The following is a 25724-nucleotide window of genomic DNA, read 5'->3' on the forward strand; positions in this document are numbered from 1 at the left end:
TTTTTTTAAAGCCAGGCACAATTTATACACTCAGTCATCTCTTTACGAAGTGATCATCGAATCAAACTAAGAAATAAAAACAAATACCATGCATATGTTAGCAGTATACCTTTTACAGAAAAATAAACAATGATTCTGGCTTCTAGGCCTATGATTTAATGTCCTGTTAGCATCTGAAAAAGATATAAGACAACTGCTGCCTACACCTGAAAACATCAGTTTAATTCAGATTACACAAAGACTTTGAAAAACAGTCTATCCCACTCTCAAAAATCCCTGGAAATTAAAAATATTAATCTTTGTTCATAAAATATGACTTCTAATTCCCTATAAACATGAAATGAGGGATCCCTGGGTGGCTCAGCAGTTTAGCACCTGCCTTCGGCCCAGGGCGTGATCCTGGAAACACAGGATCAAGTACCACGTCAGGCTCCCTGCATGGAGCCTCCTTCTCCCTCTGCCTGTCTCTGCCTCTCTCTCTCTCTCTCTCTCTCTGGGTCTCTCATTAATAAATAAATAAAATCTTAAAAAAAAAAAACATGAAATGCCCAGACCCATCACTTCTAAAGGAAAAATTTATTCTTTAGGAATTTATTTATACTAAAATATAAGTAGTGTACATTAGCCATGTTCACTGTGGAAGTTTTTCCAAATTATATATGTTTTCCAAAACTGTTACCACCAGAGAACACTAATTACTACAGTTACTTATTTAAAAGAGGTATTAGGGATCCCTGGGTGGCGCAGCGGTTTAGCGCCTGCCTTTGGCCCAGGGCGCGATCCTGGAGACCCAGGATCGAATCCCACGTCGGGCTCCCGGTGCATGGAGCCTGCTTCTCCCTCTGCCTATGTCTCTGTCTCTCTCTCTCTCTGTGTGACTATCCTAAATAAATAAAAAAAATTAAAAAAAAAAACTGTTAAAAAAATAATAAAAAATAAAAGAGGTATTAGTATTTACAGTCATCTTGTACACATTTGAGATGTACACACCTTTACTTCTTTCAATGCTTCCCTTTTTTTTTTTTAATTTTATTTATTTTATGATAGGCACACAGTGAGAGAGAGAGAAGCAGAGACATAGGCAGAGGGAGAAGCAGGCTCCATGCACCGGGAGCCCGATGTGGGATTCGATCCCGGGTCTCCAGGATCGCGCCCTGGGCCAAAGGCAGGCGCCAAACCGCTGCACCACCCAGGGATCCCATGCTTCCCTTCTTTCAATGCTTCTTCCTTTTTAAAGCCTGAAACACATCTTCAGGCTTCTCAGCCCTGATTGGTAATGATATGAATGTATCCTATAACTGGTAACCTGATCTTCTGTTATGTGGAAAGCTTTTAATTTCTGATAGCCATGGTTTGAGAGTCTTATAATTTTCAGCTGTAACGATGTTATCAGAAGGAATTAGAAAGTGCCAGATAAGGCTCTAATTGTTTTAAGAATATTACTTACTTAATCCTCATGACAACTCTACAAATTGGTATTATCATCACTCTATTTTAGATATGAGGCACAGAAAGGTTCAGTAATTTGTGCAAGAACTTAAGTTAGTTGGCACAGTCTAGCTCCAGCCTCTAGTTCTTTAAACCTAGATGCCTTTGAAGAAAATAAAATCTTTATACAGGGACACCTGGGTGGCTCAGCGGTTAAAGCATCTGCCTGCAGCTCAAGGAGTGATCCTGGAGTCCCAGGATCGAGTACCACATCAGGCTCCCTGCATGGAGCCTGCTTCTCCTTCTGCCTCTCTCTCTGTGTCTCTCATGAATAAATAAATAAAATCTTAAAAAAAAAAAAAACTTCATACAAATCCTCCTAGAATGGACTTTATTGACAATAATAACACCTTACATTTTAAGGGTTGTCGCTATGTGTCAAGAACTGTACTAAGTGCTTCATGTGTAAATTAACTTAATCTTTACACGTGATCGCATGTACACATGCATATCTGCATATAGACACACACACATTCTTTCTCCCTTCTCTCTTCCTCTCTTTTCTCTCTCTCTCTCCCTTCCCACCCCAACGGTATTTTACTACTACTAAACCCAATTTATAGATAAGGACACTAAAATTTTTTTAAAAAATTAATTGTTCCAAGGCAATATAGCTAGTATATGACAGTTCTAGTATTCAAATCTAGATCTGTTTATTCCAGAGCCCAAGCTTTTAATCATTGTGCAATACTGATAATGGACTATTGAAAATATTATTATTTTTACAAAGAAATAATATATACCAAACTAGTAAGGGACATTTTAATATTTTTGTTAGATACATGAAAAAAACCTCTAACTAAAAATTCAAGTTTTATGTAAAGTTATTCTTTTGGCTTCTTTTATTTTCCCAATTACCTAATTCAAATCTTCAACTAAGCAATGTAGCTCAAAAAAGAGGTAATCGTTAAATCAAGAGCTCATAATAAACAGAATTTACAGAACTTAGTTTCTCCTTTCCTATTTTAAAACATAGTGTTTAGTATCTTTGAACATAATCAGGCATTTCCCAAAAACTGCATTATTGTCAGAAGGTAAACAGAAAGGCTAATAGATTTAAGAAAAAGGTTTAGCAATTTATAGCACTCACTGAAATGTATAGCACCTCCTGAAATGTATGAAAAAAATAGTTCAGCTCTGGTATGAAATAACATTTGAATACAGATATGCTACTTGCTACCTGGGGATAATGACAGAACTCTCACTCTAGTACCTTGATTTCCTCCTGGGCCTCAGTTAAGGGGATGGGGGGGTGGTGGTGGAGATTATTATTATGTGGAACAATGGGTCTCTGGTAAAGAGTGTCTGCTCAGTAAATGATTTTGCTTCTTTCAGTCCTTCTTTCCCATTCTAATGCTTATTCCTACCTGGGTCAGAATGCTCAACTCCATCTCCTTCATTTTGAAACAATAGTATTCCTAAAAAAATCCACCCCATAATATGGGAGTAATAAAAAAAACAAGGGGTAGAGCTAAGGTTTTGACATTATTTTTTAAAGCTAAAACTACAACATAACTTCATTGTGTGGAAGCAAATATAGTTTGGTTCAAGTGGTAAAACTGAGGAAGATTTTGAAACTGTCTTAAAATTTTTTGTGGTTACATGAGTAATAAGGGAGGGCGAAACAAAAGCTACAGGTATTTGATTATTTTTTATAACTTTTTAAAAGACCATTTATTTTGAGAGAGAGAGTGTGCACGTGTGCATGCATATGAGTTGGGGGATTGGGAGGGGGAGAAAAGAGAAAGACTCAAGCAGACTCTGTGCTGAGTGCAAAGCCCAGTGTGGGGCTTGATCCATGACCCTGAGACTATGACCTGAGCTGAAATCAAGAGTTGGATACTTAACTGAGTGAGCCACTCAGGCACCCCCAGGTACCTGATTATTACAATAGATGAAGAAAGAAAGCATTTGACAAAATTCAATTTCCTTTTATGATACAACCACTCAGCCAACTAGGAATAAAAGGGAACTTCCTCAACCTGATAAAAGGCATTTATGAAAAACCTATGGTTAACTTCTTACTAAACAGGAAAAGGCTAAAAGCTTCCTCCCTAAGAAAAGCAATGAGACGAAGATGTCTGTTCTCACCATTTCTATCCTACATTGTACTGGAGGTTCTAGCCAGGGCAATTAGCCAAGAAAAGTTAATAAAAAGAATCCATATTGAAAAGAAAGAAGTAGAACTAATTCCATCTGCAGATGACATGCTCTTAAATATAGAAAACCATAAGGGATTCACAAAAACTATTTTTTTAAGATTTTGTTTATTCATGAGAGACACAGAGAGAGAGAAAGAGAGAGAGAGAGGCAGAGACAAAGGCAGAGGGAGAAGCAGGCTCCATGCAGGGAGCTGGACGTGGGACTTGATCTGGGTCTCCAGGATCATGCCCTGGGCCAAAGGCGGCGCTAAACCACGGAGCCATCTGGGCTGCCCCACAAAAACTATTAAAGTTAATAAATAAGTTCTGCAAGGCTGCAGAATATATGTTCACTCTACAAAATCAACCGTCTCTTTACATACAAGTAATGAACAAGGTGAAAATAAGTAAAAAAAAAAATAATTCCATTTACAAAAAGAATAAACTGCTTAGGAATAAATTTAAAGTATAAACTTTGTATACTGAAACTACAAAATATTGAAAGAAGACATCAAATGTTCATGGATCAGAAGACTTCATATTGTTAAGATGGCAATACTTTGCAAACTGATTCAACACAATCCCTATCAAAATTCCAGTGTACTTTTTTGCAGAAACTGGCAAGGTGATTCTAAAACTGATACATAAATGGAAGGCACCCAGAAGAGTCAAAACAACCTTGAAAAGAAGAACAAAGTTGGTGGAGTCACACTTCCTGCTTTTGAAACTTACTACAAAGCTATAAATAAAGAGGACAGTGCATACTGGCATAAAATAGATAGGCAGATCAATGGAAACAAATTGAGAATCCAAAAATAAACCTTAACATTTATCATTAATTTATTTTTACAAAGGGGTCAAGAGAATCAATGCGGGGAGAGAATAATGTTTTCAATAAATGATGTTTGGGTAATTAGATATCCACATGCAAAAAAACGAACCTGAACACCTCACACTATATAAAATAATTAACTCAAAATAGATTACAGATCTAAATGTAAGAGCTAAAACTAGAAGACAACATAGGAGTAAAATTTTGTGATCTTAGGTTAGAAAATGGTTTCTTAGATGCAATAATAAAAGCACAAGAGATAAAAGAGAAGATTGATAAGGACTTCATCAAAATTTAAAACTGTTGTGCTTTAAATGATATTACCAATTAAGTAAAAAGAAAACCTACAAATTAGGAGAAAATATTTACAAATCATATATCTGATAAAAAATATATCCAGAATATATACATACATACATACATGCTCATATACATATAACTCTTTTAAAAACTTTTTATTTAAATTCAGTTTACTTAACATATAGTATATTACTAGTTTCAAGGATAGAATTTAGGATTCATCAGTTGCCACTGCTCATTGCATCAAGTTGCCACTGCTCATTGCATCAAGTTGCCACTGCTCATTGCATCAAGTGCCCTCCTTAATGTCCATCATCCAGTTACCCCATCCCCACCCACCCACCTCCTCTCCAGCAACTCTCAGTTTGTTCCGTATAGTTAAGAGTCCCTAATGGTTTGCCTCCCTCTCTATTTTTCTTCTTTTGTTTTTACTTCCCACCCCCTATGTTCATCTGTTTTGTTTCTTAAACTTCATGAGTGAAATCATATGGTATTTGTCTTTCTCTGATTTATTTCATGTAGCATAATACAGTCTAGTTCTATCCACATCACTGCAAATGGCAAGATTTCATCCTTTTTGATGGCTGAGTTATATTCCAGTGTGTGTGTTTGTGTGTGTGTGAGTGTGTGTGTCTGTGTGTGTGTGTAGATAGATATAGGTATAGATATAGATAGATATAGATATAGATATAGATATAGATACCACATCTGTCAATGGACATCTGGGCTCTTTCCATATTTTGGCTATTGTGGACACTGCTGCTATAAACACTGGCACATTTAACAACAAAAAGATAAGCCAATTAAAAAATAGGCAAAGCGTTTGAATAGAAATTTCTCTAAGGAAAATATACAAATGGCCAACAAGCACATGAAAAGAGGCTCAACATCATTAGCCATAAAGGAAATGCAAATTTCCAGGGAAATGACAAAAAAAAAGAGAGAGAGAGAGAGAGAGAAAATAAATGTTGATAAAGATGTAGAGAAATTAGAACCCTCATACATTTCCTGGTGGGAATGTAAAATGGTGCAGTCATTACAAACTATGGGAAACAGTTTGGCAGTCCCTTGGAATGTTAAACATACGGTCACCATGTGACCCAGTAATTCCACTACTAAGTATATACTTAATAGAACTGAAAACATATGTTCACACAAAAAAATGTATACAAATGTTCACAGCAGTATTGTTCAAAATAGCCAAAAAGTGGGAATAACACAATGTACATCAACTGATGAATGGATAAACAAAATGTGGTATATCCATACAATGGAATATTATTCAGCAATAAAAAAGAATGACAAGTACATGATTTGAGATGGATGAACCTTGAAAACTTTATGCTCAGTTAAAGAATCCAACCTAAAAAGGTCACATATTTTATGATTCCAATATATGAAATGTGCAGAACAAATATATAGACACACAAAGCAGATTAGAGGTGCCTAGAGCTGGGGTGGGAAGGACTGAGAGAATAGGGAGTAATCTGGGTACACAGTTTCTTTGGGGTAATGAAAATGCTCTAAAATTAGGTCATGATGATGGCTGCACAGCTCTGTGAATATACTGAAAACCATTTAAGTGTACATTTTAAATGGGTACATTGGGCAGCCCTGGTGGCACAGCAGTTTAGCGCCGCCTGCAGCCCAGGGCGTGATCCTGGAGACCTGGGATCGAGTCCCACATCAGGCTCTCTGCATGGAGCCTGCTTCTCCCTCTGCCTGTGTCTCTGCCTCTCTCTCTCTGCATCTCTATGAATAAATAAATAAATAATCTTAAAAAAATTTTTTAAATGGGTGCATTGTATGGTCAGTGAATTATATCTCAATAAAGCTGCTTTAAGAACACATACAACTCTGAAATTGAATCCATCTATGAGGGATCCCTGGGTGGCGCAGCGGTTTAGCGCCTGCCTTTGGCCCAGGGCGCGATCCTGGAGACCCGGGATCGAATCCCACATCGGGCTCCCGGTGCATGGAGCCTGCTTCTCCCTCTGCCTGTGTCTCTGCCTCTCTCTCTCTCTCTCTGTGTGACTATCATAAATAAATAAAAATTAAAAAGAAATGAATCCATCTATGAAACTGAATCTGTAGGAACAAGGAAAGTGAAATGCCATAGTGAAAATCAAATACACCAACATGAAAAATAAAAGGAGAAGAAAGGGGAGGAGGAAACAGAAGAGGAAGGAGAAGAGACCAAAGAAATAGTATGATCTGATAGCACTAGACAAAAGTTTATGTATCACATTCATTTCTCTTACTGTGGCAAACCATCCAGTTCTGAATATCTGTAAATGATAAAATAGTTGTTTGGATATATAGAAAGGAGAAGTGAGAGTTACTTTCATGCATGACAAGAAGTCAGGCTTAAGCAACCACTGGTTCCTGTTTAATTTTTAAATGTTAAGTGAAGGAACATTATTAAAAGCAATATCGAAAAGGTGTAATCCCCAAAATGATGACTACAAAAATTTAGCTCCCCAAACTTTATTGTTTTTTAAGATTTTATTTATTTATTCCTGAGAGATACAGAGACAGAGGCAGAGACACAGGCAGAGGGAGAAGCAGGCTCCCTGTGGGGAGCCCTATGCGGGACCCAATCTCAGGACCTGGGGACCATGACCTGAACCAAAGGCACACGCTCAACCACCGAGCCACCCAGGTGCCCCGGTCCTAAAACTTTAAAGAAAAAAAAAAGTTCTCTTCTATGGTCTTCCTAAACTTTCATTTAAATAAGAAGTACCTTTCTTAAAAAAAAAAAAAAAGATTTTATTTATTTGAGAGAGAGAGAGAGAGAGTACAGTGGGGCGGGGAGAAGCAGGGAGAGAGGGAGAAGCAGACCCTCTGCTGAGCAGGGAGCCCAATGTGAGACTTGATCCCAGGATCCCAGGATCATGACCCGAGCTGAAGGCAGATGCTTATCCGACTGGGCCACCTAGGTGCCCCAAGAAGTACATTTCATTTTACTTTCTGAAATACTGTTGAGAAAGTGGAATATGCCCACTTCTTACCATTTTGAATTATTGGGAAATCAAAAGTGGCTTACCTTTTCTAATGTACTGAAGGAAGGCCAGGACTGATATCCATATTCAGATACAAATCGAGCTTTGGGGAAAACTTTCCAATTCCAACAATCATTGATATAGTCATAAAAATGTACGTCACCAAAATTACTGTCATATGGGTTGACAGAGAGCCAGCCTTCTTTAATAGATTCGGCCCCATTTGTAGGGCTGGATATGATAAAAGGACGAGAGCTGTCTTCCTGAAATCAAGAATAAAGTGATTTAAAAGATATTTTCACCAGTAAAGTACAAATCATTTACTTTATTAAGTTTTTCTTTTCTTTTATACTAAGATTTTATTTATTTCTTCATGAGAGACACACAGAGAGAGGCAGAGACACAGGCAGAGAGAAAAGCAGGCTCCATGCAGGGAGCCTGACGTGGGATTCGATCCTAGGTCTCCAGAATCACACACTGGGCTGACGCCTGCGCTAAGCCGCTGAGCCACTGGGACTGCCCAAGTTTTTCTTTTCATTCCAAAATAGTTAACATATAGTGTTAAATTAGTTTCAGGTGTACAATATAGTGATTCAACAATTCCATACATTACACACTGCTCATCATGACAAGTATCCTTCTTAATCTCCATCACTATTTCACCCATCCCCTCACTCACCCCTTCTGGTAATCATCAGTTTGTTCTCTATAGTTAAGAATCTATTTCTTGGCTTTTCTCTTTTTTTCCTTTGCTCATTTTTTGTTTCTTAAATTCCACATATGAGTGAAATCATATGGTATCTTTCTCTGACTTATTTCACTTAGCATTATACTCTCAAGCGTCATCCTGTTGTTGCAAATGGCAAGATTTCATTCTTTTTATGGCTGAGTAATATTCCATTATATATACAATATATACAGTATATACACACACACACACACACATACACACACACACACACACACACACCACAATCATCTTTACCCATCACCTATCACTGGATATTTAGACTGCTTCTATAATTTGGCTATTGTAAATAATGCTGCTATAAACATAAGGGTGCATGTATTCCTTTGAATTAGTGCTTTTGTATTTTTGGGTAGATACCCAGTAGTGTGATCACTGGGTAGCAGGGTAGTTCTATTTTTAACTCTCTGAGGAACATCCATACTGTTTTCCACAGCAGCTGCACAAATTTATATTCCCACCAACAGTTCCAAGGGTTCCCTTTTCTCCACATCTTCACCAATACTTGTTATTTTTTGTCTTTTTTGTTTTAGCCAATCTGACAGGTAAATATCTGACAGGGTGATATCTCATTGTGGTTTTGATTTGCATATCCCTAATGATGACTGATGTTAAACATCTTTTCATGTGTCTGTTGGCAATCTGTATGGCTTCTTTGGAGAAATGTCTGTTCATGTCAGATCACTTATCTTTTTTTATTTCCTTAAAGATTTTATTTATTTATTCATGAGAGACAAAGAGAGAGAGAGAGAGAGAGAGAGAGAAAGGCTGAGACACAGGCAGAGGGAGAAGCATGCTCCATCCAGGGAGCCCTATGTGGGACTAGATCCCGGGACACTCAGGATCATGCCCTGAGCCAAAGGCAGATGCTCAATCGCTGAGCCACTCAGGCATCCCAGATCATTTACTTTTTTAAAAAACTCTTTCAACTTCTAGAAATGCCAAGTGGCTGACAGAAACATAATAGAACCATTAACCTTCTACATTAAACAACCACCAGCACCTGCAATTTTGTCGATCCTTTATATCATTTTGTAATTAACATTTAGCTTATTCCTCAGTACCTGTTCCTAATCTTTTTTAATCACATTGTGCCTCTATATTACCTTCTACCAACATGGGTAGTGTAGTCTACTGCAGGATTTCTCAGGCTTGGCACTATTGACATTTTGAGCTTGATAAATTTTGTGTGTTGGTGACTAGGGAAAGAAGGCAGGAGGGGAGGGGGTGTTTAGCAGCATCCCTGGCCTATACCTGCTAGATGCCTGTAGTACCCCCATATACACCAAAAAACATCTACAGACACTGCCAAATGTGCCCCTGTCCCTTGGGAGACAGAATTGCCTCCATGTAAGAAATACAGGTCTAGTGCTTAAAAATAAGAGGCTAAGTCTCAGGATACAAAATTAGTATACAGAAATCAGTAGTATTTCTATACACTAATAACAAAACAGCAGAAAGAGAAATTTTATTTTGTTTTTTAAGATTTTATTTATTCACTTGAGACATAGAGAGGGAGAGATAGTGAGAGAGATAGTGTCTCCAACAAACAGGTTTGGAGAGGGAGAAGCAGGCTTCCCGCTGAGCAGGGAGCATGATGTGGGGCTCGATCCCAGGACCCTGAGATCATAATTCAAGCCAAAGGGAGGAGTCAAACCAACTGAGCCACCCAGGCACGCCCAGAAAGAGAAATTTTAAAACACCACCATTTACAATTGCACCATAAAGAGTAAAATACCGAGGTATAAACTTAACTAAAGAGGTGAAAGACCTCTACTCTGAAAACTATAAAACACTGATGAAAGAAATTGAACATGACCTAAACAAATGGAAAGACAGTCCATGCTTGTGGATTGGAAGAATAAATATTGTAGAAATGTCCATACTACTCAAAGTAACCTGTAGACTCAACACAAACCCTATCAAATTACCAATAGCAGGTTTTACAAAACTAAAATAAATAATATTGAAATTTGTATGGAACCACAAAAGACACCAAATAGCCAAAGCAATCTTGAAAAAGAAAAGCAAAGCTTAAAGATGTCAAAATTCTAGATTTCAAGATATCCTACAAAGCTAGTAATCAAAATAGTAATCAAAATAGTATAGTACTGGCATGAAAATAGATACATAGATCAGTGGAATAGAATAGAGAGGGCAGCCTGGGTGGCTTAGAGGTTTAGCGCTGCCTTAGGCCCGGGGCATGATCCTGGAGACGCGGGATTGAGTCCCACATCGGGCTCCCTGCATGGAGCCTGCTTCTCCCTCTGCCTCTCTCTCTCTCTCTCTCTCTCTCTGTTTCTCATGAATAAATAAATAAAATATTTGATAAAAAAAATAGAGAGCCCAGAAATAAACCACTGATTATACGGTTAGCTAATCTACAACAGAGGAGGCAAGAATATACAATGGAAAAAAGACAGTCTCCTTAATAAGTGGTGCTGGGAAAACCAGACAGATACATGCAAAAGAATGAAACTGTATCACCTTTTAATATCATAAACAAAAATAAACTCAAAATAAAGACCTAAATGTGAGACCTGAAATCATAAAAAATCCTGAAAACTATAAAAAAACGCCAGCAGTAATTTCTCTGACTTCAGCCACAGGAATATTTTTCTCAACATGTCTCTTCACACAAGAAAAACAAAAGCAACAATAAACTATTTGGATAGCATCAAAATAAAAAGCTTTTGCAAAGCAAAGGAAACCATCAACACACACACACACACACACACACACAAATATATAAAGAACACATTCAACTCAACACCAAAAAACAATCCAATTTAAAAATGGACAGAGGACTTGAATAGACATTTTTTCAAAAAAAGACATAAAGATAGCCAATGGACATATAAGAACTCAACATCACTCATCATCAGAGAAATGCAACTCAAAACTAAAATAAAATACCATTTTATACCTATCAGAATGGCTAAAATAAAAAAGATAAGAAACAACAAATGTTGGTGAGGATATGGGAAAAAGAGAACTCTTGTGCACTGTTGGTAGGAATGTAAACTGGTGCAGCTACAGTAGAAAACACTTTGGAAGTGCTTTGAAAAATTAAAAATAGAAATATCATTTAATCCAATAATTACTACCAATGAAAATGAATACACTAGTTCAAAAAAAGATACATGCACTTCTGTGTTTATTGCAACGTTATTTACAACAACCAATATACTGAAGCAATCTAAGTGTCCATCAGTAGACAAATGTATAAGGAATATATGGTTTATATATATATAAATAAGTAAAATAAGTCAGACTGAGAAACACAAATACTATATGATTTTACTCACATGTGGAATATAAAGCAAAAACAAAAATGAATAAACAAAAACAAAAAAGAATCAGACCTATAAATACACAGAGTAAACTGATGGTTGACAGAGGGCGATGGATTAGCAGTTGGGCAAAATGGGTGAAAGGGAGTGGGAGACACAGGATCCCAGTTACAGAATGACTAGATCATGGTAATAAAAGGCACAGCAGGAGAAAAAAAGAAAAGAATAGAGGCTATTAAGCCAGAACAACTTGAGTTTATATCTCAAATCAGAATCTTATAATTCTTGGACAGATCTAAAACTCAATAGTCTCATCCGTAAAATGGAAAAAATAACAGTGCCTTTCATAGGACTAGAGTAAATGGTGAAGAACTCATGTATAGAAGACATGGCTATATGTCCACCAAATTCATGGTCCCATTTCCATAGTATAGAGCTGTTCTAAGGAAGTGGCTTTCTAATGTCTTTGCATCACTGAGGGGCCATGTGCCTCATTCTCATCCCCCTGGAATCATAAGCTCTTAACCACTGAGCTGTGAAATGAAAATCCTCAAATATTAAAATCCATTTCTTAAATCCATCAGATATGAATAATGTAATACCAACACTATGAGTAAAAAGATTATAAAATAAAATTTTTATAAATATTAATTAAAGCTTATATCATCACACTTTGTGTACAGAAAAAAATTCTTCGTGACACGTGACTAAGTATATCAGATAAGCTAAAAACCTGAACCTTGGTTTTTCATGAATTCTCACTGAAGTTTCTTCACATAAATGAATAGCGCCATGAACCAAACATATTTGGGTGACAAAATCACATACTATTCTCTTAAATGTATTGCTTTTCAAAGTACTTCAGCATATACCCAAATATTTAAAATACCTAATAACAGATAAAAATCAGAAGGACAGATTATTAAATCACATTCTAAACATTAAAGTTTTTATTTATTTTTTTTTTCTAAACATTAAAGTTTTTAAAAGTTATATCATTTGAAGGCATTACTGAAAAAAAAAAAACAAAATAAAAGCTGCTTCCTTTCCTTGCAAAAAAAAGCTAATTTATATTACATAATGTGTATGGATATAGAATATGTAAGTACAATATGCCTATTAAAAATAAGTGATGGGCAGCCTGGGCGGCTCAGCAGTTTAGCACTGCCTTCAGCTCAGAGTGTGATCCTAGGGACCTGGGATCGAGTCCCACATTGGGTTCTCTGCATGGAGCCTGCTTCTCCCTCTGCCTGTGTCTCTGCCTCTCTGTGTGTGTGTGTGTCTCTCATAAATAAATATATAAAATCTTAAAAAATAAATAAATAAAAAGAAGTGATGAAAGAGAACCATCATACCATAAAGGAAGGGTTCTAAGGTAGAGTTGGGAAAAGCTCTTTGTTCTCTCTTTCCCCTTATTTAACATAGCAACATAATCATATATGATATACATCAAGTTCTGCTTTAGCATTTATAATTACAGAATTTTAGATGACACATTAGACCAGATGGACTTAACAGATATATACAGTATATCACCCAAAAGCAACAGAATACACGTTGTTCTGAGGTGCACATGGAATGTTCTCCCAGATAGATCATCTGCTAGGCCACAAAAAAAGTCTAAACAAATTTAAGAAGACTGAAATCATATTCAAGCATATTGTTTGGACCCCACAGGTATGAAACTAGAAATAAATTTTAAGAATAATACTGGAAAACTCACAAATACATGAAGATTAAGGAATCTGCTATTGAACAATCATGGATCAACAAAGAAATCAAAAGAGTAATTGAAAAATACTTTGAGACGAATGATAATGGAAATATAGGGCAGCACCAGTGGCTCAGCGGTTTAGCACCACCTTCAGCCTGGGGTATGATCTTGGAGACCCGGGATCGAGTCCCGCGTTGGGCTCCCTGCAGGGAGCCTGCCTCTCTGCTGCCTGTGTCTCTGCCTCTCTCTGTGTGTCTCTCATGAATAAATAAGCGAAAAATCTTTAAAAAAAATTTTTTTAAATGGAAATATACCAAAAACTTACGAGATGCAGCAAAAGCAGTTTAAAAGGAAAAATCATAGAGATAAATGACTATTTCAAGAAATAAGAAAAATGTCATTTAAAGAAACTAACTTTACACCTTAATAAACTAGAAAAAGAAGAACAAACATGGGCCTAAGTTCTAAGTTACTAGAAGGAAGATCAGATCAGAAATAAATGAAATAGAGACTAAAAAGACAATATAATGAAATCAAGCAGGTTCTTTAAAAAAGATAAACTGCCAAACCTTAAACTAGATTTGCCAAGAAGAAAAAGGAATCAAACAAAATCAGAAATGAAAAAGATGTTACAACTGATACCTCACAAATATAAAGAATTGTAAGAGACTACTATGAATAACTGTACACCAACAAATTGGACAATCGAGAGGAAATGGATAAATTCCTAAAAACATACAACCTTCCAATACTGAATCATGAATAAATAGAAAACATGAACAGACCAATTAACTAGTAAGAAGACTGAATCAACAATCAAAAATCTCCCAACAAACAAAGGCCAGGACCAGACATCTTCACTGACGAATTCTACCAAACATTCAAAGAAGAATTAATACCTATCCTTCTCAAATTCTTCCAGAAAACAGAAGAGGAGGGATAACTTACAAATTAATTTTACAAGACAAACATTATTCTGATACCAAAACCAAATAGAGTCACCACAAGAAAATTCCAGGCCAATATCCTTGATGAACAAAGATCCAAAAATTCTCAACAAAATATTAACAAACCAAACTCGTATAATTAAAAAAATCTTATACCATGATCAAGTGGAATTTATTCCAGGGATGTAAGAATGGTTCAGCACCTACAAATCAATCAACATGATATACCACATTAATAAAATGAAGGATAAAAATCATATGATCATGACAATCAATCATGTCAAACAATCTTATTTACAACTGCATCAAAAAGAATAAAATATTGAGGAATAAGTTTAACCAAGGAAGTGAAAGACTGAAATTATTATTGAAAAATTTAAGACAGGGAAGCCCAGGTAGCTCAGCGGTTTAGTGCTGCCTTCAGCCCAGGTGTGATCCTGGAGACCTGGGATCGAGTTTCACGTTGGGCTCCCTGCATGGAGCCTGCTTCTCCCTCTGCCTGTGTCTCTGCCTCTCTCTCTCTCTCTCTCTCTCTCTCTCTCTCTGTCTCTCATGAATAAATAAAATCTTAAAAAAAACAAAAACGGTCACCTGCAAGAGGATGAAACTGAACAACTATCTTCAACCATGCACAAAAGTTAATGTAAAATGGATTAAAGACTCGAATGTAAGATCTGAAATTATAAAACTTCTAATAGAAAACTAGGTGGAAAGCTCTTGACATTGGTCTTGGCTTGAGTTTTTGGATTTGACACCAAAAGCAAAGGCAACAAAAATAAACAAGTGGGACTACATCAAACTAAAAAGTTTCTGCACAGCAAAGAAGACCATGAACAAAATGAAAAGGCAATATACTGAATGGGAGGAAATATTTGCAAATCATATACATGCTAAGGGTTTAATATCCAAAATATATAAAGAACTTGTACAACTCAACAGCAAAAAACAAACAATCCAATTAAGAAATAAGCCAAAGATCTAAACAGATATTTTTCTAAAGAAGACATACAGATAGCCAATAAGTACATGAAAAGTTGCTCAACTAATTATCAGGGAATTGTAAATCAAAACCACAATAAGGTATCACCTGACACCTGTTAGGATGGCTATTTTCAAAAGATATGAAGAGATAACTAATGTTGGCAAGCATGTGGAAAAAAGTGAACCCTTGAGCACTGTTGTTGGGAATGTAAATTTGTATAGTTACTAAGGAAAACAATATGAAAGTTACCTAAAAAATTAAATGTAGAACTACCATATGATCAGCAATCCAACTTATGGATATTTATCTGACAAAATAAAAACACTAACTCAAAGAGATATATGCACCCACATGTTCACAGCAGCATTATATAACCAAGATACTGTAATAATCAAAATGTTCATTGATGATGAATGGATTAAAAAATGTGGTATATATATATTTATATGTATACATATATATAAAACAGAATATGACTCAGTCATAAAAAAAGAATGAAATCTTGGACCACCTGGGTGGTTAAGTCAGTTGAGTGTCCAACTCTTGATTTCGGCTCAGGTCATGATCTCAGAGCCATGGGATCAAACCCTGCATTGGGCTCTGTGTTGGGCATGGAGCCTGCTTGGGATTCCCTCTCTCCCTCTCCCCTCCCCACTTACGCTGTCTCTTTCTCTTTGTCCAAAAAAAAAAAAAAAAAAAAGGAATGAAATCTTGCCATTTGTGACCACATGGATGGCCTTTGAGGGCATTATGCTAAGTGCAATTAGACAGAGAAAAGCAAATACTACATGATCTCACTTATACGTGGAATCTAAAAACAAGAACTCATGAAAACAGAGAACAGACTGGTGGTTGCTAGAGGTGTGAGGTAGGAGGTGGGTAAAATGGGTGAAGGCAGTCAAGAGGAAGAAGAAGGAGGAGGAGGAGGAGAGGAAGAAGAAGAAAGAAAAAGAAAGAAGAAAGAAGAAGAAGAAGAGAAGAAGGAGAAGAAGAAGAGAAGAAGGAGAAGAAGAAGAAGAAGAAGAAGAAGAAGAAGAAGAAGAAGAAGTAGTAGTAGTAGTAGTAGTAGTAGTAGTAGTAGTAGTAGTTGTCGTCTCTATGTCTCTTAGGAAGCAAAGAAGGAAGGAAGGAAAGAAAGAAAACAGAAAGGAAGAAAGAAAAATATAAAAGAAATATCCATAGGACAGCTGAGTCAGCTCTGTGTCTCCTTCTCCTTGTCTATGGAAGTCTTCTAGCTGGGATGTCTGGGGTAACTTCAGATATCCACAATGGATACACACACACACACACACACACATGAATGGGAGCAACTTCCACATCCAAACACTATCTGTACTGACAATCCTGGAGTCTCTCATCCTGCACAACCTCTCTACTTACAGCCTGCTCTATACAGCATGTCTATTTACACAGAAATATAGTTCTAGGTGAAATGCTATGTTCCTAGAAAACATAAATATCCATAGTTCCAGAAGTTATAAACCCAAATTTGGATAATAACTATAGGAGAAATGAAATATATTACAGAGGAGATCATTTTTGCCCCTACAAAGGCACTAGACCCAGATTATTTTATGGGTGAATCTGTCTCAGTAAAACTGATAATCTTTATTTTATATAAACTGTTCCTAGACATTAAAAACAACAACAAAAGGCTCGTAACTTATTCTGTACAGCAAGCACTAACACATACACATGTAACAAATGTGGTACATTTGTATGAACCAAAAGCTGGGTTCTCTGGGCTAAATCTATCTCACAAATAGCTTTGTTTAGATATCATTTTTTTAATGCTGAATATGAGACCCAACATCTATATCCTATTACTACAGATGCCTCTTCTCTCTTTGTGAGCCTCATCTACTCTACTTAATATTTTAAAACAATTTTGGCTCTTCTAGGCTTTTGAGTTTTCAATTCTTACCAAAGACTGAGTTCATTTGTGAATATAAAATTTTATGTTCTAACTAAAGTATTAGCAAATCAAATCTAGCACAGAATAAAAGAACAAAGCATTATAGCTAATAGAGCTTATACTAGAACTAGTTTGTGATTAGAAAATTAACTCACAGAATGCACTATATTAATACTGAGGGACAAAAAGAAAGAAAAAAGGAAGTGGCATATCAGTAAGTCATTTAAAGTAGAAATTCTCAACCTCTGAGGTTCCATGGATGGGCTCTAGAAAGAGTCCATGATAATCTGCAGTTATAAACACAATATTGGTGTGTATGTAGTGAGTTCCACAGATAAGTTAATTCTCAAAGAAGTCCAGAACACATAAATCCGTTCACATGCTGCAGCAATACAGTGGACTGTTATGTATTAAAGTGATATTGTTAAGATTGCCCTAAAAAGGGCACAAAAATATATTCTACCAATATTCAAACTGATCCATTTTTAAAACAGGTTCTTAAAATCTGTTGCATGAAAAATCATTACTTACTGCCAAGACAATCTTTCGAATATTTTTCACATACAGTACCACATAGTCATTGATGTAGGTATGCAGTTCACTGGCACGTATATTATACCAATTCATCATCAGGGCCGCTTCATTTTCATTATTTCCACCCCATACGATGATGGAGGGGTGATATTTCAGTCTCCTGATCTAAAATTTCAGAAAACAAAACAATTTTCAAATGATCAACAAGAAAAAAAGCGTCATAGCTATAATTAATAAAATGACAGCCATTTCACTTCTGTACATAAATTCTTATGTACCAGAAAACTCATTAGAAAAGGGTTGTAACATTACCCGTGGGAATACATTTTAAGAAATCTCTGATTTTTTTTACCTAGACTTTATAAACACCAATAAGATAGGTTCCTCTTCTCTACTGTATAAAACCTAAAGAAAACATAATCCCTTTTATTAAAAAAGAAAAATAAATCAACCTCATCATTTTCTGACTTGCCACAAAAATGTTCTAAGAAATACAAAAGGCAGGAGACATTACATTACAGAGGAGTTTCTCAAGAACAAGTTGGGGTTTTGTGTGAAGAAACAAATAACGTAGAACAACCACTTCTGCTGAAAGAGGGGTTGAGGTTGTCATGGCCCCTCTGAGATCAGAAAACCACACAGACAACTAAAGAGGGTTTTACAAAGCAAGTGAATCCCAGAGATACTCTGTATGTTAAAGACAAATATATGGAATGTTCTAAAGGAAAAAAGATTAGGGCATCAAGAGGATGTCTCCAGAAATAACTATCTGTGTCATATCCTGAGAAACCAACTAAGGTTAAGTAAGTTACTGAATATATCTGAACACAGAAGAAGAAATTAAAGAATCTGAAAATCCTGGCAGCCTTAAGAATTGAGCCTGCATGAACTGGGCTCTTTGTGGGCTGACCCTACATAAAGGTGGAAGGATCCAGTTCCTCTGACACACTGGAAGATGTACTCCAGCAGAAGAAGGCAATTAAATCTCTTTGAGAACACAGTCAATAGTCAAGAGAAATTCCTTTGGAACATATTTTAGCAAAATAACCTTATTGGTATTTATAGCTTCTCTTCCATGTAATAGATGATTACAGTGATGGATCCTAGCTGATGTTCTCACTATGGCTTCCATTCAAGATGCTAAGTCTCTCCTACATGAAACAGGGATGCATTAAGGATGTATTAAAGGGATTTTATTTTATTTTATTTAAATTCAATTTGCCAGCATATAGTATAACAGCCAGTACTCATCTCATCATGTGCCCCCCTTAATGCCTGTTACCCAGTGCATTAAAGAGATTTATCTCATTCTTAAAAATTAGTCTTGTGTTTTTCTAAACCAGACTTATGAATACTCTTTCCTTTATTTGCCTCTGTGCATGCCCAGGTAAGTGACAGCTGCTACCAACTATGACTGGCATGTTTCTTATGCTACTGAAAACAAATATTGAAGAGACAAAAAGCTCCAGTGACTCTGTGCTACACATATCCTTCAAACTAACCTAGAATTTTTTGACTAGCTTTACTTTAAAATTTTAACAAAGTCTGCATAAAAAGTTCTCTTTAATAATACATAAAAGAACTGAAGGTACAGAGATACCATATTTTATTTATTTGTATGAGAAAAAAAATTTAATGGAAATGTTTGCAACCTATATAACTATAATTATTATTTTTAAAACTTATCCATCCATCCATCCATCCATCTATCCTACTGATAAATAACCCAGCTGGATAGTGGGGTTACAGAGAAAAACAAGCTCTTAGGCTGCAGGAGATTACAATCTTCCAGGGGAAACAAAACACTGAGCAACTAATTCAAAGTGTGATATAGGTCACAAAGGCAAATGATGTGACTTAGACTTGCAAATATAGAAAAGTTTTTTCCCAAAGTCACGCTTAAGGTAAGAGGTGCCAGAAGAAAATGAGAGAGTGGTCCATAGGGAGGGTGAGGGGAAAAGTATTCCAGAGCACAGATGGCACAGGAAGAGGGTGCTTGATGGGGCCAGGGAGGCCCACAGAGACAAGATAGTACATGGTGAGTATCCTTATCTGGAGAGCTCTGAGGAAGAGATGATTCATTTGTACCTTTAAAACCTTTTTTAAAAAAATAAAACACAGATATAAAAAAACATATTATGACTTAGTAAATTATTATAGTGCAATCACCCTTGTAACCACCACCCAGATTAAGAAAGAGAACCCCAGAAGCCCTCATGCACCTCTTTCTTTTTAATTTTTAAAAGATTATTTATTTATTTATTCATGAGAGACACAGAGAGAGGCAGAGACACAGGCAGAGGGAGAAGCAGACTTCCTGCAGGGAACCCGATGCGGACTCGATCTCAGGAATCCAGGATCACACCCTGAGCCAAAGGCAGATGCTCAACTCATGTATCTCTTTCTAATTGCAGTTCCTTCCTGCTTCCAACAGTAACTACTATCTTGAGTATTAGAGTAATCACTTCCTTGCATTTTTTTTTGGTTTTGCATGCAAATGTCCACCAAAGACATTATAATTATGAAATCATTAATTTTAACATACTTGATGGATTTCAACCCACTGATATTCTTATCCTTACTGAATCTCAAACTGTCCCACTCTTGGTTGGTGAGAGTCTCATCAAAGTTCTTTAACATACCTCTGATAGCTTCCTTGTTATCTCTATGTCAAAATATTCCAGGATCATCTAGTATACTTCCTGTCCCAGACCTGGACTCAGCCATTTCTCTAAGGAACCCTTCCCTTAATGGGAAAAATGATTTCAGTAGGAAACACAAGATTATTAGGTGGTTCATTGTTTCTAGTCCTCTACAGTGGACACAGCTAGGTTATAATCACTTCCTTGCACTTATCTATAAATATAAGTGTGTACATACAGAATGCAAAAGAAATCAAGGAGTCAAGAATCATTTTAAGTTTTTGACCTGAGAAATGAGAACACTGGCTTTGCCATTTACTGAGGTGGGAGAAGCTACAGGAAAAGCAGGTTCAGAGAAGATAATGCAACTTTGATTCAGACATGTTACAGCTGAGATGACTATGAAACCTCCAAGCAGGGAATCCCTGGGTGGCTCAGTGGTTTAGCGCCTGCCTTCGGCCCAGGGTGTGATCTTGGAGTCCCAGGATCAAGTCCCATGTCGGGCTCCCTGCATGGAGCTTGCTTTTCCCTCTGCCTGTGTCTCTGCCTCTCTCTCCCTCTCTCACTCTCTCTTTCATGAATAAATAAATAAAATCTTAAAAAAAAAAGAAAGAAAGAAAAGAAACCTCCAAGCAGAGGCGCCAAATAGGCAGCTGGATATAAGCACTAGGAATTCAGCAGAGATGTCAGAATCAGAGGTAAATCTGAAAGTCATCAGCATATTGGTGGTGTGAAAGCCAGGAGACTGGGTGTAATTACCTAGGAAGTCAATTATCTGACATGATTTTCATGGGATTTAGCAAAGAGAACAACAACAACAAAAAAAAGTGAGGAAAGGTTTAACAAAAGGCAAAATGAAACACAAGCATTTTCCTTCTTCTTGGAATGATAATAACATACCTGGTGAGCAACTTCTGCTCTCACGGAATTCATGAAGTCCCGACCAGTTGGATAAAGGGCACAGGCAAACATAAAATCCTGCCATACCTATCAAATCAATAAAAATCAATAAAGTACTTCCATATTTTTTTTTTTTACACAGAAAGAAATTCTTCATTCTGAACTTTGGGAATTATCTTTCAGGCAAATGAAAAAACAAGTTAGCTCTATGAGTGTGATCATTTGAACACTACTATGATTGAGGCAATGGGAGAGGCTCTCATATGGACCTCAGGACTTTCCAGAACTATACAAAATTGTGGGGGAAATCTGAGCGAAGAAAATTTTAAGTAGGGAGAAAAAGAAAGAGAAGAAAAAGGGAATTCAAATAAGAAACAGTGAGTGTGTTGAGGGAAATAGGAAATTTGAAAAGAACCTTCCCCAAGCCCCTCCTCACTTGCAATACTTCAATTTTTTACTGGGAATTTGGTATTGAGAGATAGACCAGATTGTTTATAAAGGGACTAACTTTTCATAGCAAAAAGGATGACTACATGGACATTTTTGTAATACAACCACATAAGTTCATTTATTTTTTTCTGGCTTTTGGTTTTTTTGAGAGAGAGAGAGACAGGGAGGAAGAGAAAGAGAAAGAGAGCTGAGGGGGGTGCCGAGGGAGAGACAGAGAGAGAGAGAATCCCAAGCAGGCTTTGTGTGACACAGGGCTCGATCTCATGACCTTGAGATCATGATCTGAGCCAAAATCAAGAGTTGGATGCTTAACCTACTGAACCACCCAGACACTCCCACATAAGTTCATTTCTAGAGAGGCTGTTAAGATGCACTGGTTAAGAGCACAGGCTCTGAGTCAGAACCTTGGTTCCACCACATTCCTACTATTTGGGTTTGGGCAGGATATTCAGTCTCACCTCCACGTGTCAGTTTCCTTATTGGTAAAATGGGGATGGAATACAGCAGTAACTACTTCATAGGATGGGCAAGACAATGAAATAAAATAATAGATGCAGAGCACTGAGAACAATGCCTGGTACTCAATAAATATTATAGAATATTGTCACATTATCATGACCATCAGCATTATCAATATTACCATAATCACTATTCTTTTATGGAGTATTTTATATTATAGAACTGTAATACCAGAACTAAAAGACTGTATTTCCTGTGCTTAACCCTCACCAATGTAAAACACATTTGGACTACTTAATGACAATATCAAGCACAGCTTTACTTCATTGAATCTTATTTTTCTTCTTTCTAGGTCTTGTTATGTCTCCTTAAATTTTAAAATATGTATGCACACCCTTATATCACAAAGAAAATTAGAAATATAAATGTCTCCCACTTAAAATAATTAAATAATTATGATATTCCATCATCTATGGTTCTGGGTTTGTAAGATGACGTTTATTCTTCTGCAAAAAATGGATTATCAGTCCCAGCTCTGAGAAAGAAGTGAAGGAGCCATGTCACACATCAGAACACAGGAGGTCAAAGTGAGGGTATAGTAACATATCAATCAATAAAATGCTGTCAACTACGCACCATTATTCCTAGTTCATCACAGAGTCTATAAAATTCATCCTGCTCGTAAATTCCTCCTCCCCAAACCCGAAGAGTATTCATGTTAGCATCCACAGCAGACTGCAAAAGGAGCCGTAACCTGTAGAAGAGATTTTATTTTATTTTTTTTTTAAGATTTTATTTATTTATTCATGACAGACACACAGAGAGAGAGGCAGAGACACAGGCAGAGGGAGAAGCAGGCTCCATGCAGGGAGCCTGACGTGGGACTCGATTCCAGGTCTCCAGGATCACACCCGGGGCTGAAGGTGGCACCAAATCACTGGGCCACCGGGGCTGCCCCAGTAGAAGAAATTTTAAACAAATGTTAACTTTAAATTTGGGGATGTTAAAAAAAAAAAAAAGATTTTAAAACACATGGTGTTGATAAATACATTTCAAATCTCTGTTAGAAAAACACATTTTAAAATTATGATGGTTTAGGGGGCACCTGGGTGGTTCAGTTGGTTAAGAGTCTGCCTTTGGCTCAGGTCATGATCCCAAGGTCCTGGAATGGTGCCCTGCATTGGGCTTCCTGCTCCATGAGAGAGAGTCTGCTTCTCTCTCTCCCTCTGCCCCTTGCCCTGCTCCTGCTTTCTCTCTCTCTCAAATAAATAAGTAAAATTAAATTAAATTAAATTAAATTAAATTAAATTAAATTAAATTAAATTAATAAAATAAAATAAAATAAAATAAAATAAAATAAAATATGATGGTTTGGATATAATGCTAGGTGAAGAAAGTGAGACAAATTATACACACATTAACCTGGAAAAATTGTGTGTTATATCTTTCTCTGCCTTCTGAATTCACATTTTTATTATGCTATTTTTGAAACTAAATTTTTTCTTATTCTTTTTTTTTTCTTATAGAAAAAAATTTGTAGGGATGCCTGGGGGCTCCGTGGTTGAGCATCTGCCTTTGGCTTGGGTCATGATCCCGGGATCCGGGATTGAGTCCCACATCGGCCTCCCGGCAGGGAGCCTGCTTCTCCCTCTGCCTGTGTCTCTGCCTCTCTCTGTGTGTCTCTCATGAATAAATAAAATAAAATATTTTTTAAAAAAAGAAAAAAATTGTAAACCTTAGAAAGTATGAGGTAGGGATCCCTGGGTGGCGCAGCGGTTTGGCGCCTGCCTTTGGCCCAGGGCGCGATCCTGGAGACCCGGATCGAATCCCATGTCGGGCTCCCGGTGCATGGAGCCTGCTTCTCCCTCTGCCTCTCTCTTTCTCTCTCTCTCTCTCTGTGTGTGTGTGTGACTATCATAAATAAATAAAAATAAAAATAAAAAAAAGAAAAGAGGCAGCAAGTTATCTGTGTCTATGTCTGGAGAATAATTTCATTTTCACATGAAATTCGATACAACATACACAGTTTAAAGTAAAAGCAAATTACTGCAACTTTTGGCAAATTCTAAACACCAAATAATATACCACAATGCATATTTATACACATGTAAATAAGCTAAGTGTTTATTTTCTCTTTAAAAAAGTTTATTTTTACTTTCATCAAGACAGTTTATAATTGCAATCAGGAAATACTATTTTCATGTAAAGTGCTATTCTCAAAGCTTTAGATAAGCACTTTAAATTTTCTTCTTGATTTAAAATTGCAAAGCTTTTTTAGTTCCTTTTACTAAGATAAAAGTAAAAGAATATACAAATAGCTTAGAATGAAGAAGGAAATATGGATTTCCATATTTTTAAAAAAATGCACAGAAATATTTAAGGTATTCCTTGAAAAATTGAAAAAAAATTAATCATTTTCTTCAGGGACTAACTATCCAAAGTGTGCATTAATGATTTTCTTGTTCTTCCTCAGGAAATATATAGTAGTTTTTTAAAAACTGGATGGTTTCAGCAGTCTCAAGTCTTTTAGCTGTTAAGACTATCTATAGCTCATAAGAATAGAATACATGATTTAAAAATCCTTTCCATTCTAAAGTTTCCATCACCCTAGAATTCTGTCTCCATTCCTTCCACTGGAAACAAAGAAAGTAAAAATGAGTAACTCTTTAGCTTTGTGGGACTGTTAATAAAAGAAAAACAAGAAACAGAAAATAACTTACAAGTCAGAGGTTACTCGATCCTGGAATGAATCTGCTGGGATCCAGTTCGAGCCTTTCAGAAATATGGGCAATCCATTAATTTTGAAGTAGAAACTCAGACCTTGAGAACCTTCAATGGGCTCTTCTATAAGTTCCACCGTCCTAAAATAAACCTATTATGAACAAAATTAAATACTGAACATCAAATTTAAAACATAAGCCAAAGAGATCTTTTTTTTAAAAAGGAAAACAAACTTTTAAACAATTTACATAATATGAACATAATTTAATGTTAATTTCAAATTTGCTATGAGGCACTTAATATGGAAGTACACATTTCAGAAAATATATATATATATATAATAAATTAATGCCAGATTGTATCTTTTAGTAGATATAAAATACAGAAACTATTAAAGAGGAAATATATTCGAGTCTTCCTCATGAAACAGGCATTTGTAATTTCATCATAAGAAATATATTTGAGAGGTGCCTGGGTGGCTCAATTGATTAAGCATCCGACTCTTGGTTTCATCTCAGGTCATGATCTGAGCCCCATGTCAGGGTCAGTGTGGCATCTGCTTGGGATTCTCTCTCCCTCTCCCTCTGCCCCTCCCCACACACACAGAGGAGGGGCAGAGGGAGATCACTCTCTCTCTCCAATAAATAAATAAATCT

At 36.4% G+C, this 25724-nt stretch overlaps 1 protein-coding gene across 1 annotated transcript in view; it reads right to left on the reverse strand.

Moving 5' to 3' along the window:
- MANBA (mannosidase beta) overlaps positions 1–25724 on the reverse strand; it is a 114221-nt gene that overhangs the window by 20893 nt on the left and 67604 nt on the right. The window contains exons 8-12 of the mRNA XM_041759555.1: positions 25068–25219; positions 22984–23101; positions 21439–21525; positions 17894–18061; positions 7808–8026 (exon numbers count right to left, since the gene is read on the reverse strand). Of these exons, the coding sequence (XP_041615489.1) occupies positions 7808–8026; positions 17894–18061; positions 21439–21525; positions 22984–23101; positions 25068–25219 (744 nt within the window). The remainder of the gene's footprint in view (positions 1–7807; positions 8027–17893; positions 18062–21438; positions 21526–22983; positions 23102–25067; positions 25220–25724) is intronic.

This window comes from Vulpes lagopus, chromosome 6, assembly GCF_018345385.1.
Source record: "Vulpes lagopus strain Blue_001 chromosome 6, ASM1834538v1, whole genome shotgun sequence".
NCBI lineage: Eukaryota > Metazoa > Chordata > Mammalia > Carnivora > Canidae > Vulpes > Vulpes lagopus.